This window comes from Notothenia coriiceps, unplaced genomic scaffold (genome assembly GCF_000735185.1).
Source record: "Notothenia coriiceps isolate Sejong01 unplaced genomic scaffold, NC01 NC01_scaffold00006101, whole genome shotgun sequence".
Taxonomy (NCBI): Eukaryota; Metazoa; Chordata; class Actinopteri; order Perciformes; family Nototheniidae; genus Notothenia; species Notothenia coriiceps.
The window spans coordinates 141,264-155,845 of NW_011338802.1; the positions used below are offsets into that span (position 1 = coordinate 141,264).

Consider the following 14,582-nt stretch of genomic DNA (forward strand, 5'->3'; position numbering starts at 1 on the left):
CTGTTTTCTTCATGCATCTGTCGTTTTAGTAACATTTATTATTGTTACATTTGCTATCAGCATGACTGAGTTCGGCAATGTTGGATTGTCGGTAGGCCCACCGCATTGATCCAAACGGAAAAACGATTTGATGGATTGCCATGAGACTGTTTACAGATGTTCATGGTGCTCAGAGGATACTTCATTCTGAATTAGGTGATTCTGGGATTTCTTGAGCACCACCAGCATGTATACACATTCCGTTTTTTTGCCTGGAACATTAAATGTAGTGGATTGATTACAAGTACATTCATGGTTCCCAGAGGATGAATCCTAATGATTTTTGGTGATCCTTTTGACTGAATGCCACATGCAGGTTAACGTTTGTTCTCATCCTGTGAAATGCTGGATTGGCACCACATTGTGTACAGACATTCATGGGTCCCAATTAATGTATCGTAATGACTTGTGATTTGGGTGGTGCCAGGCATTGGCTTTTAACTCAAGCAGCTCTTTGTACAGCATGGACTCTCTTGATTTCTTAGTTTGTTGATATCATCAAATGACCGCTGAAACGGCTTTTTACTTTACTCAACATATTTATAGGTGGGATCTTAGTTAGAATGTCCATTGAATCTTCTGTGAGCTCATGCTAGAGCAAAAATACTGTATATATATCATTTTCAAAATTCAAGTTTTCAACACCAATGGAAATCATTTACATGACATTAAACCATCAGTGTCTTGTCATAATACCATCAGAGGGACAAATGAAATTCTCTATATTAAATATATAAACTTGTGCAGCTGTCCTCAACCCACCCACAGAGGCTACAAAAAGTATAACTATTCTATCCAATGTATCAGGACACAGTAAAACAAAGCACCAATCACATAACCAAAACTTCATGTCAATCATCTTCATGCCATAAAAACACCATGTAGTATGATATATAACAAGACGTGTCTCTCCGGTACAGTATCACTACAACCCCTGACTCTATCATGGAACTATTTACTGCCCATATGGCTGGTGACACGGGGTCAAGCCTGTGTTTCAAGTGAAACCACAAAGTGTTGTAAAAACCCTGCATACAGGAATGGAGACAAATTCAAGCATTAGCACATTGCTAATTACTGCGGGTCACTTTTAATAAATTCTTTCCTGACATACGAGTTCCAGCACTGTAAAAAGGGAAGAATGCTGCATGAGAGAAAAACATTAAGTGATGCTGCAGACTTAGCTATAAGTGGAAGGCGTGGGTTGTATGTTAAGAAATACTATACTGGAATATCTCTAACATTCACACAGGACACTGAAGATTATAAGAATACTCACTTGAAGAATAATATCTTGAATACAAATAGAATCCTTGCCAATCATAGTAAATAAAGTCAGTTGTGAAAGCTGCGCTGCAGAGCTCTCTGTGACTAATTTGATATTATGTTGTTTTGTGTCTCTGTGCTTTCTTTGCTGTTTTAGTAAAACAAATCCAAAATAAATAAGGATCCCAGCTCTGGCCTTTTTTCACACTGACATAACATTGTGGTTTCATAGTTGAGTCTTATTTTGTAGTTGTTGTTGTTAGGGTGGGGTTGACTTTGCCTCATGTTTCTAGCCAAAAAGGCATTTATTTGCTTTTCCACGAGTTACATGATCAGAAGCAATTCTGGTTATCTGATATCATTAAATGTCCCAGCCTTATGTCTCCTTTGATCCAGAACGCACTGAGGTTTATCTGATGCTACATATTGGTCCCATGGCAGTTTCTTAGTTGCTTGCCGTATGAAAATACTCCAAAGGAGCAGGTTAAGCTCGGTTTGCAAGTCAATCCCAATATGCTTAACAAACTGAATTGAGTACACATGAAAATCCATACAAACTGCTTTAGTTTGACACTAGTTGGTCAATTTAAAATGATCAAGGATAAAATAAAAAGTCAAACGTGCTATACTTTGCAAGTCTACCAGGTTTAATTAACAAAGAAAATCACAGTAAAAGCACACCTATACGTCTGCCCGAAACGAAGTGGATGCATGGAGGGGCTGCACACTTTGCCCTCTGCACACTTTGCCAAATTCTAGACGATAATAATACATAATTCCAAACTGGAGTGTGTTTGCAGTCATTTAGAACAAGCCCACAGCGTTGACATAAATCAGGGGTGCGTGAGGCTCATATACCTGCATGTCTGCACACTGTGGGTTTGACGAGAGACAGGTCTGAGGGGATTTCGCCGTAAAGGTTAGGAAGCGTGAAATATCTGAGAAGTGCTGGAGCCCTTCTCCTCTCCAAATTATAGCTCAATGCATGCAATACGGTCTTAGTGGTTGAGGGGAAACGCCTTGGCAGCGCATAAAGGGCTCAGTGTGCGGCTGAAATGACCGTGCGACTCCTGAAAATAAACAGGAATCAAATGGAGTGATTGATCGAATAAATTAACCATAGCAGTGAGCGCCACTCTCACTCTCTCCCCATGCTCACACTCTCCCTTTCACACACACACACACACACACACGCACGCACGCACGCACGCACGCACACACACACACACACACACACACACTGCTACTGATCAGCTCCAATGACCAGCCTTGTAGAAAAACAGACACTTGTTGCTGTTTGCTCCAGTGCTCAGGCCAGCTGCAATTTCGGTGTAAATGTGTTCCACAGCAGTTTGGTGGTGGCGGGCAGTGGGGTATTGGTGTGTTAGGGTTTATTTAACATTCAGTAATCACTGTAGCTGCATGAGGGCACATTACAGGGCTTTTTAATGTACCGTCTTTCCCCCAGAATTATTTTCTGATTGCAATAAAGTGGAAGGTAAATGCATTCTAACGTTGCTGAAACAGCTAATCGTACGTGGATATAGAAGTTTGTATTTCTGTTCATTATTGACTTTTGGTTATCTTCGGATATTGCTATGGTATTATGGTCTTTGACTGATTTTGTGAATAATACTTAATATTGTTAATGCATACTTGTGTTTGTTTTGCTCTGTCACATTGCACTATTAACCCAGAATGTTATGAATTGCATATGTTTATCATTGTAGTCAAAGTGTTGCATCGGGAGCTTTTTGCCTTTGAACTTGAGTATAATGATGTGTTAACACTGCATGTGTTGCTTGACATTTGTGGTTTCTGTGGAGTTGTGGATATAGGGTAATCAGAAAGATCAGATATTGAGTCTATGCATCAGATTAGAATTTAGCAACCCATTATAGCAGAAATCTCCAATTGAAGTTGTTCAGTTATGTTTGTAGTTAATTGAAACTGTGTGAGTATAACATTTACACATAAACTTCCAAACTAATGCATTGAGTGGATGCAATAAGTAGGCTGCAGGTAGAAAAGCTGTGTGAAGAAAAGAGGCAGAAATTATTCTCTTTTCTACCTGTTTTTTTTTCTGTTGGTGTTTGCCCGTGATGAACATGAAGGTGAGGCTTGACTCACCTTTTAACTGCCTGTGAAATTGCTGTGTTTTGTGCTAGCCTATATAGACTAGAGTGGGCTTGAAATGTAAACCGTCCAATCTGATGAACCTGCCGACCGGTCAGAGCCTTCTGGAAGTGAAGACAAGACCCACACACACACACACACACACACACACACACACACACACACACACACACACACACACACACACCAAGACCCACACACACACACACACACACACACACACACACACACACACACACACACACACACACACACACACACACACACACACACACACCCCTCCCTGCTGCTTGCCTCTGCGGTTTATTGAAATCCCCTCCTTGCTCTATAGGATAGCCCCGGCCTCTGGGGTAACAAGATAGATGTAAACAACCAATTATTGGATAGGCCCTCATTCATATCCCTTTAACCGGTATAGACACAGAGGCTCTGGCTTTAATAATTTCTCTCTCTCATGCCCAGCATTGGGATGTCTGTCTGAAAGAATGTTACTCATCAACCCCTTGTTGCGCTCGTCTCAGGTCAGTCCTGTAGAATAAAAAGCCACGTCCCCTCCCTTGTACCCCAACCACAACACATAGGCTTTGCAACACACACCAAAACACACATCTTGCAATAATCAGCTCAATTAGTGCAGGTCGTGGTGGAGAGCGGCCGAGGTGAGCGGTGGGAGGTTGTGAAAATAGGGGGTTGGCTATTAGGGGAAACGCGATCTCCATTCATCAGCGGCCGTAATAATTACCGTTTGAGAGCCAGAGCCCTCTGATCAAACTGATCCGTGGAAACAAGTGGTTTACAAACACTGTCACGGGCCAGTCAGGGGACTCACCCCGGCACTGTGCACACCCGGAGGTTCTTAGCATGAGTGCAACCAAGAGGATTTGTATTTGTATTCCCATTGTAATTGACTACTTTATTTTTGTATTTGCTCTCATATATCCTTTCTGAGGAAGTGACTTGTTGCTCCCCAATCAGATGCAGAATTAAGAGCTTATAGGAGAGAAAAAAACAAAGACAAAGTGAGCAGGTGTTGAATGAGACATGTCAACAGGATGAGTTTCTTCAAGTTTTCAAACGTTGTCATGTCAAAGATTTTTAAAAATCCCAATATTGAATCAATTTTAACTCTATTCTGACTTATTGTTGCCATATCTGAATGTCTCTCATAGAGCAAGGTGGGATGACACACTGAAAAAAATGAAACTTTAATGAAATGTATTAGCTCAACAGATTCCACATAACTGTATCAGGTTAGTTGAAAGAAATAATATTACATTTAAATGAAAAAAAAATACATTTAATTCAAGTCAACTTTTCAGTGTATCAGTGTAGCTGCCTGTTATTCTCATACAGTGTATTATCTCATCCGAATAGCATTAATAAGACCCCGATGGAGCACTTACAAGCAGACCCTATTTTGGTTACATCTGCCCTCATCATGCCCCATAATAGTCCAAATGACTAAGGACAGAGTAAGCTAGGGATGAGCTATAGGCCTTTATGCAACCACTGCTGACACAGGGACACATGGCACAGGGAGGCAACATAATAGGGCAACGGTCAAAGCTTGGACAAAATTAGAAAAATTAAATTAAATACAGTAGTATGCCTATGTATATTTAGATTCCTGTTTCTCTAAACAGCCTGGTAAATTATTAGGCCTTAAAACGCACATCTGAACGTCCTTGGATATAAAAAGAGACGATACACCCTCAGTGGGAAATAAAGTGACCACTGTGAGTGTAGCAGCACCTCTTTCACCAGGGTGAGTGTGTGTGTGTTTTGGGCTCACTTACTAGGCCTTTCAGTGTGTGTGTGTAAGATGGATGGAGATGATAAGTTTGACCTGAGATCGGTTTTAACAGTCACGTCTGTCAAACAGTGTTTATAGGCAGCAGGCGCTCATTTTCACTCGTCGGTTTTTCCGATTTTCATCAGCTGACTGAATCAAAGTCAACAGAGCAAAGGCAAGTGATTTAATGTCGCGTCTGATACATTCTGATTTATGACGCTGTATTTGTGTGGATTATTATTATATTTTATTAAATTAGGGAATACAACTCATTCATAATTAATGAAGATGTATATTTGTTTCGTGTATGCATTGTATGTATAAATCGCTTCCTTGTTTTCCTCGCTATCCATTGCAGTGGAGCCCCCGGTCCCCTGACGATTACCATCAGTCAGTTTAATGCCGTAATACTCTCTGAACTGCGCTGCAGGCGGAACCCAAGTCAATGTATTAAACAAAGAGGGAACACAACACGGAAACAGGGATCAGGCTCCTCTTACGGACTCCTCATCTCTGGTGATAAACTAACTTCATAATTACGCTAATAACTCATTTCCAGCCGTCCGACTCAGATGGTATAGAGCCCATCGGAATAAAAGGTGCCTACATTTAATCTAAAAACCCGGAAAACGTATATGATTTTAAATATTCTGCTGATATTTACGTGAAAATATTTTCTTTTTAATTGTATATTTATAGAGGCTTTATAGAATAGAGGGCTGAACATATATCAAATTACGCCTTTCAAATATTAAATACCATGCATTATAATCATAATCATAATAATAAAGAATAACAATAATGAAAATATGAATAATACAAATGATGTTCCTGCATTAAGTCATGCATGAGATACCATACCTGTACATTACTGATAGTTCATGAAGTACTACATGAGTAGCCTACTATGAATTCATTCATGCTTTTTCATGCATTAAGTCATGCATGAATTCATGATGATTCATGTTCCCTTACCGTAAAGTATTACCGTTATTTTCACATGTATGTTATTATTCGTATTCTTAGTAGCATTGTAATATTTACTTTATTTTTATTTTTCACACTGCCTACCTTAGCGTGGTGTGTTTGTGTGTGTGTGTGTGTGTGTGTGTGTGTGTGTGTGCGTGTGTGCGCGTGCGCGTGCGCGCGTGCGCGTGTGTGTGTGTGTGTGTGTGTGTGTGTGTGTGTGTGTGTGTGTGTGTGTGTGTGTGTGTGTGTGTGTTTGTATGGTTAGTGTACGCGTCCGTGTGTCTGTGTGTGTAGTTGGAGGCAGCAGTCTCGAGTGATGTGATACTTTGTGTGGGTGTAGCTGACAATCGTATCTCTAATGAAGAGGTCCCATGGTGAAGCGATAGAAATCTACCAACTGGTCAATCTGTGGCCCAACAGTCAATAACACACATGCCCGTCCGCGTGACACACGTCCCCATACACCTGACAACACCAACATAAAACATATGACACTGTTTTCATTATGCTGCTGCCAATTTTGAGGATTTGCATCGAGCCACAACAAACTCGTCATTTTTCATCAACAAGTATCATTTTCTCCTCTGAATTATAAAACCTATACCTTCGCCTTTTCCCCGCATCATGTTATCTTAATCATCACATTGAAATTATTCCTCTGCTCTTCAAACCCTATCTCCTAATCCTGCTGTGATTATGATATCTGACTTCCATCTTCCACTATAGCCTACTGCATCGAACCGTGTTAGCCAGACGACTCAAATACAGTGGTGTGAAGTAACTAAGTACATTTACTCAAGTACAATTCTGAGAGACTTGTACTTTCAATGTGTTGCTACTTTGCTACCTCTACAATTCAGAGGTGAATTGTGTTATTTTACTCCAATACATTTATTTAATACCTTTAGTTACTTTGGACAATTGGATTAACAATGTGAAAATATTAACAACACTTAAATAAGACTTTAGTTACACCTGGAGTAAATTAACAAGCTACCCTGCAGTATACAAAGTAATTAAAACTAGCTGCACCTTTACTAGCTTTGATAACACTTTAATGCACCAATAATTATAATCAAAATATATATTATTCTGGAATAGGCCAATCTGCATAATACGTACTTTTACATTTGGTACTTTAAGTATATTTTGATGCTAATACTTTTGTACTTTTACTTGAGTAACATTTGAATGCAGGACTTTTAATTTGTAACAGAGTATTAGGCTACTTCTACTATTAGTTATCTGAGTTCTCCTCCCAGCTCTGATGATATCTGACTTCCATCTTCCTGCACTGTTGCACTGAACCGTGTTAGCCAGACGACTTAAATACAGATTGAATTGTTTGGCTCACCGGTGCTGCTGCTGCTTGGTTTCCTCTCCACTGTTCCCCGACACACTCTCCCTCTCTCCCTCTCTGCTCTCCCTCTCTGCAGCACCGCGAGATGCTGCACACCTTCACATTGTCTCAGCCCTCACTGGCTCACCCCACATTTAGATGTAAATAATAAACAGTAGCACGGTCCTACTTTACTTAATTATGGAGCAACATGTCTTCTTACAAATATATAATATCGCTTTAGGATCAGAGAGATACACAACACTATATTTATTCCGTATTTGATTAGAAAAATAGAAAAGTTAAATTAGTTATAAAGTTAATACAAACGAACTGACAGACTTAATTTCCTTTGGGAATATCCTAACGCACAGTCTTTGCATGAAATGTTAGCACATATTTTCCATATTTCTTACTAAAATAATACATGTTCAAACGTCTAACATTATGTTTCTTATGATATTATTATTTAAAACATAAACAAATCATAGAAAATGTTTCTAAATGCAGTTATGTTCACCATGTATCTAACGTAAGCCACCTGTAAACCCACTTTACCCAAATTCCTTGTTCCAAATGACTATAACAATGTTTACTTCTTCATGTGAGCTGAAAACAAATGTATCTAACTTGTTTGGGGGTGAGAAAACGTAAACCTCTCCTCTCTGACATATTTAGTCAAATTGTAATTATGTATTGCTTGCCATAAGTTGGTCAGGTATTTTAGGGGGAACTTTTCCTTAATTTACCTGTTATCGCTAGACAGCTGACAGTCATTTGTCGTGTATGAAATTATAAAGTGACTGACTTTAAAGTTCCAGGTGTTGGAAACGTTGATTGATTTGTGAGAGCCGCTGGAGGCTGGAAGACAAACTGCAGCTGACTGCGCGCTCTGGCGCCATCCTTCCCCCAGCTGCGGGACCTCTCTCCCTCTCCACACCCCCTCTCCCCCAGCTCCGCGCTCTTTGGCTGCCCGAGGTGTCTGTCAAAGTGAAGAGAAAGAAAAAAAAGTGTTTTAAGACGAAAAATCTGAGCAATATTTCTATTGGTAGGCGGGCTGGTCGTGAAGGGAACAATCGTGTTGACTTTGCCAGGGAGCCACCTCAAAGCATATCAGGTTACTTTGAGTGACAGCGTAACCATGGCAAATAATTTGACGAAGGCTATTGTCTTATCCTCGCCATCCCCGGGTCAGATAACCGACCAATCAGATTTCATATAATCGCTTGTCTTGCCAGCTTAGAATAATATTATTAAAACGAGCCAGCGAGCCCGGTCTCCGGGAGTAGGTTATGTTGAAACGGCATAGAAAAGGTGGAGGAGGACGGTGGAAGGAGTAGCAACTTTCTCTCTTTCTCACCAACTATATGAGGATTTGTCGCCTGGGGTTTTGCACGGCTGAATGGACTTGAGTTTATGCCACCATACGCAGTTGGATATTACTACCTAACCTTGGGCTGTTTTAAGTTTTAGGTTGCTCTTTTGGGGACCTTTTGTCGCTTATGGACTTAATGCGTTTTGATTTAATGTGAGACTGAGAGGGGAGACGTGGAAGTAAGGCACAATATAATCTGTATTGGTTTACGTTGTCGCCATGTCCATGCTTCCGACGTTTGGTTTTACGCAGGAGCAAGTTGCGTGTGTTTGCGAAGTTCTCCAACAAGGGGGGAACATCGAGCGGCTAGGGCGCTTCCTCTGGTCCCTCCCGGCGTGTGAGCACCTCCACAAAAATGAGAGCGTCCTCAAAGCGAAAGCCGTGGTCGCTTTCCACCGGGGGAACTTCCGAGAGCTCTACAAAATCCTCGAGAGCCACCAGTTTTCTCCGCACAACCACCCGAAGCTGCAGCAGCTGTGGCTCAAAGCGCACTACATCGAGGCGGAGAAGCTGAGAGGCCGTCCGCTCGGCGCCGTGGGGAAGTACCGCGTCCGGAGAAAGTTCCCCCTGCCTCGCTCCATCTGGGACGGAGAAGAGACAAGCTACTGCTTCAAGGAGAAGAGCAGGAGCGTCCTGCGGGAGTGGTACACCCACAATCCTTACCCATCCCCGCGGGAGAAAAGAGAGCTGGCCGAGGGCACGGGACTCACCACCACGCAGGTCAGCAACTGGTTCAAAAACCGACGGCAGCGAGACCGAGCAGCGGAGGCGAAGGAAAGGTAAGAGTGCTAAAAGGGGAATCTTGTGGTTTGTCATGCTTGTGACATTAATTAAAAAAAGACAGAAAACCTATTTTAACCAGGCCAAAAACAGCTTTCTGATCCTCCTATATGATTTGACCTACATCTGGCAATGTATTGCATTGCGCAAATGTTCATATATTGGTTCAACTTCTTACCTAATAAAATTTAGTTTTCTGCACGCATCTGTTTCTTTAGGACAATTATATTAAAAGCAGTGACTTTTCCTTACTTTGTGTTCAGGTAACTCACGTCCTGTACTGTTGTTTTTCATGTTTGTGATAATTATGCTGGCCGTGCGTAAAAGTTGAAAGGCAGAAAAGGAAAGAGTTTTTGTCACGTCAATTACAAGGTTATAAAAGTTGCATTTACCCCACTTTTATGTTTTGATCACACTTATTATAACATTAAATTAGACTTTCACGTAAGGATCAGAGAAAAAAAAAAGTTTGAAACCTCCATATAGCCCACTGGATTGGACACAGATATATAAGAAAACATCCCAGAACACGTTTAAAAGTTGTTTGCGGTTTAATTGATGTGGCACGCTGTGTAGACTCCACACCAGCCAGGTTGACATTTCATTAGGAGTCGTTTGTACATTTCAACGTTTTTAAATTACATCGTGTGGAGAGGTTTTAGTCAGGTGTTCACTTGGTCGGTGTCTTCTTTCGCCCTGTGGCCACTAATTCGGGCTGAAAGCTCCACGTAAATCATGTCTTCCCACTGAGAAAGCCTTAGTCACCACTGCGAACACATGAATACGCCATAGGCAACAAGCACACGTTCAGCAATATTTAGAGCTGTCCATTATTTAGACGTACCAAAGAACTAGCCTACTTTGATAGGCGTGTTTACCCACAGGTCACTCTGGTTAAGTTAATTTGCCTTAAACAAAGACGCTTAATGGTTCAATAGTCTGATGTATTGTCTGCAGTCACTCCTCTATAATGCAGCCATTTAACTTTCTGCAGTGCTGTAGTGAAATGAGCCAAGGCCTCTAATTATTTCAATTACTTACTTATTGCCTGCATCCTGGCACATGTGCTGATTGATGCTTTAATAAATCATTAGATTAAGCGTTTGATCACATATTAATGATGCTATTATGGCTTTAGTAAATATAGCTTGGCCTAATATACAACATTAGCATTGTGTGTGTGTGTGTGTGTGTGTGTGTGTGTGTGTGTGTGTGTGTGTGTGTGTGTGTTGCTGTGTGTGTGTGTGTGTTGCTGTGTGTGTTTGTATAGGTCCATATTTGTTAGTTATTTCAGAATAAAGTTTATTTTGTTTTCTCAACGTTAAAAATATTTATTTACAGATATTACATTTGCATATTAAAGTATGCTACTCTAGTTTATATTCTGTGAAAACACTGTAGCTAGTTTAAAAATAAGTCACAGCTTGATATAATATCTTTACAAGAATTTGGTTGCACTTGGACCACAATAATGTGTGATTTTGTTTTGTCAGGGAAAACAACGAGAACTCCAACAGCAATAGTCACAACCCATTGAGTTCTTCCATGAATGGAAATAAATCTCTCCTGGGGAGCTCGGACGACGATAAAACACCCATGGGGACCCCGGATCACACGTCCCACAGCCCGGCTCTGCTCCTCGGCTCCGGTTTACAGTCCCTGCACGGCCTTGCGCCCCCGCCTGGACCCAGCGCCATCCCGGTTCTCAGCGGTGTAGACTCGGTGCACCATCACCACTCAATGCACCACGACTCCATACTGAACCCTATGTCTTCTAATCTAGTGGACCTTGGCTCTTAAAAAACTGGCACAGAAGCGGGACAAAGAGCAACCATTTTTTGGAAAAGTTATTTACGAGTTGGAGTGAGGCAAACTTCGAGCACTTGTGGCAAAGTGCAAAGCAGACGGACTGGAACACTGCGAGAAAACAGCCGCTGCAACAAATCATTTATCCCATATTCAAACTTTTAAACAAGTGGGGAAATCTGCCTGAGGGTGCACCTATCTCTAAAACAAAGTTCCACTTGTTTTGTTTTTTTAGAAACAAGTGTTAAGGCAGAGCACTTAAGACAATTCGGAAATGTGCTTAATGCAGGTACAATTATTTTTCTCTTAAATTCGTTTAAGGGAAATGTAATTCTAAAGATAAATAGAGATGATGACTTGTTAAACGGATCATGTTTGCAGTGCTGGTGCAAACAAAAGGTGAGGTGGTTCTAGGTCGTTTTAGGTAAAAAACAAAAAACAAAAAAATAGAAAAAAAGTATTTTACCGGAATGTACGTAACATGCTATATTGTTGAAAACAATAACAATAAAATGTCTTAATTCTTGTTACTATTACCGTTGTTATTTTAGGGGTTTAGATTTATCAGCAGACTCTGAAGGCACCGAGTTAAAGGCATAGGCTACCCAATCGCCTTTTTGTTTACACGGGGTTTTCCAAGAGAAAGGGGTGGGGGGGTTGATGGGGTATAATATTCTCAAGTGTCTTATATAAGAGCCGTGATAAGAGGAAATATCCTACCTATATCTCTTGATATTATTACTATCATTTGCATTTTCATTTGGAAAGAGACTGCATGTAAACTTTGCGATAAATGATGAAACATAAAACGATTCACCATAGTTTCATACCCTTTACAATAAAAGAAAAAGAAATACATGGAATAAAACTCGAGGATTTCTTTGATTCAGAATGACTCCTGGCATGTTTGCAGAGGTTTCTCTCCTTTGTTTTCAATGTTCAAACCATTCAAGCTGGGTGACATTTTAGGAATATTTAAACAAAAATATTCCCACACTGGAACAGCTGCAGGCAAATATCAATCTTTACTCAGTCATAGGGTTTGTGGAATGTGTGTGTTTTATTTTTTATAATTGCTTTGCATTGGTTATTGAGGATGTTCTAATGTGTAGGTTACATTCCGTTTTCACGAATCTCACTTGGTAGCAGAAATGGAAAAAAACTGGTATTGTTTGGTTCTAAGCAAGTCCATGCTTCCCTATGTCCTCTGGCCTTTTGAAGGCACTGATCAACCAGTGAATATTAGGGGGAAAATGAAATTAGAGAGCAGTAGGCCTACCTAAAAATCAAGAGCTCTTAGCCTCAGTGCTTTAAGAAACTGCTATTGTCCTCTATGTGTGAGCAGTCTGCAGGTTTGCACGGGTCGATATCCCGGGATTATCTACCATTTTATCATAAATGCTGCGGAGGAAAAAATTTCTCCCCATTTCAAGACATTTTAAAGCTTGTGCCCTCGGCTTCTGCAGGTAAAATCGGTTCTAAACTTGCAGTATGGCCTTTTTTATGGGATTTTATATTATATGATTAAAACCGATTTATAATATGAGATAGTTAAAAATACAAACGTTAATTATAATTGCATAATTTTTTATATTCACCGTGTTTTTTAAAGTGATGATCGTCGAACTGAAGGTCAAAGTTCAGATAAATCATCATTGCCGATGTTAAAATGACAAAACTGAAGAGGGTCTTAATATGCTGCTTTGTTAAAACAACACGAGTCAAGAGACTGTGGCATGTGGCCATTATGGGCAAAGCTGGGCGAAATTTGTACGTGCTTTTCCAACTGGGGAACCTTGATGTTGAAGTGATGACACCTTATCTCTCCGCGCTCGGCTGAGGAGAACAAAAGTGCCGTAGTGTTTGGCGCAGAGAGAAAAAAAGAAAACACAGAACTGGAAACGGGCGCTGAAAGAAGACACTTTGTTTGAACAGCTTCAGTCGTGCAACACCTTCAGCTCCCCCCATTACTCTGCTGCCCGAGAATAAACCTAAAACAACATTTTTTATTCTGTTCTTACTTTCATTACAGTATTTCCCTATTATATAGGCTACATGTTCTGGTGCTGCGAGAGTGCTCTCGATGTTGGTATTTTTATACACCTCATTGTCCCATATTAAAGTTATTATGGCATGTTTTATCAGAATCGGTTTTTACTACCAAGTAGGTTTACACATGGGAGGAATTTGCTTTGGTGCACATTAAAGAACGATGCAAAACATGTTACTATTATGAAAACGTTTTTTAAAATGAATTATGCCATAATTGTAACCTTAACATAGCATTATTTACCCAACAGCTGATGTAGCCTATACTTTGATGATATTATCGGATTGTTTTGGGGAAAATAGAAATGATGCATAATTCCTTTTTTTTTAAATCACACTAACGAGGGCTTCAGACATTGTATAGCATAAAGCTCATTAGATGTTTATTGGCTTCCAGGTATATTTTTGTATTCTTAAAGCGTACGTAAACGGCAAAAGAATATTATGGTGCAGGGATTATCTGATAGGAGCCAGAGCGTCTGTAATGGGAGTGTAAAAAGGAGAAGCGTACACAAAGAGTGTGTGAAGTGTCTCCCTCCTGTCTGCAAAGGCGAGGGATCAGTCGCTCCTGTTGGGTACAGCTGCTGCTGCATGGAGGTCAATTACACATGCAGCTTAAAGCCCACAAGTTATAATTAACGAGGACTTGAGTGCACATGGGTCTGCTCAAAACAAGCCTATTACAGCGGTTTGTAAGGAGACAAAACACGGAATAGTTGCTCTCTCCCCAAACCAACTCTCCAACCCCAATAACGCTGTGATTTTCGTCTTCTCGTATTTTCTCTCTCCCAAAAGGCTTCAAATGTGAACTTAAACTGGCATAGTGATGAGTGCGCCATGTGTGCCCTCGAAGAGGGAGGCTAGTAAATGTTTGTTGGGCAAAAGATGTTAGGAAAATAAGCAAGCATTGAAACAAGGCCTAATAAGGCGAGCTAGTTATAAAAGCCGATGTTGTTCTGCCAGCATGGCTTTTGGAAAAAGGGATCTGGATAAACAGACAGACAGGTGTGAACTAGTCCTGATTTCTCGTA

At 40.5% G+C, this 14,582-nt stretch overlaps 1 protein-coding gene across 1 annotated transcript; it reads left to right on the forward strand.

Moving 5' to 3' along the window:
* Window positions 1-8,759: 8,759 nt before the first annotated feature.
* On the forward strand, window positions 8,760-12,141 carry six2a (SIX homeobox 2a). The gene is made up of 2 exons (XM_010768821.1): window positions 8,760-9,695; window positions 11,190-12,141. The coding sequence occupies exons 1-2, from the start codon at window positions 9,136-9,138 to the stop codon at window positions 11,494-11,496; spliced, it is 867 nt and encodes a 288-aa protein (XP_010767123.1). The 5' UTR covers window positions 8,760-9,135; the 3' UTR covers window positions 11,497-12,141.
* Window positions 12,142-14,582: the final 2,441 nt, after the last annotated feature.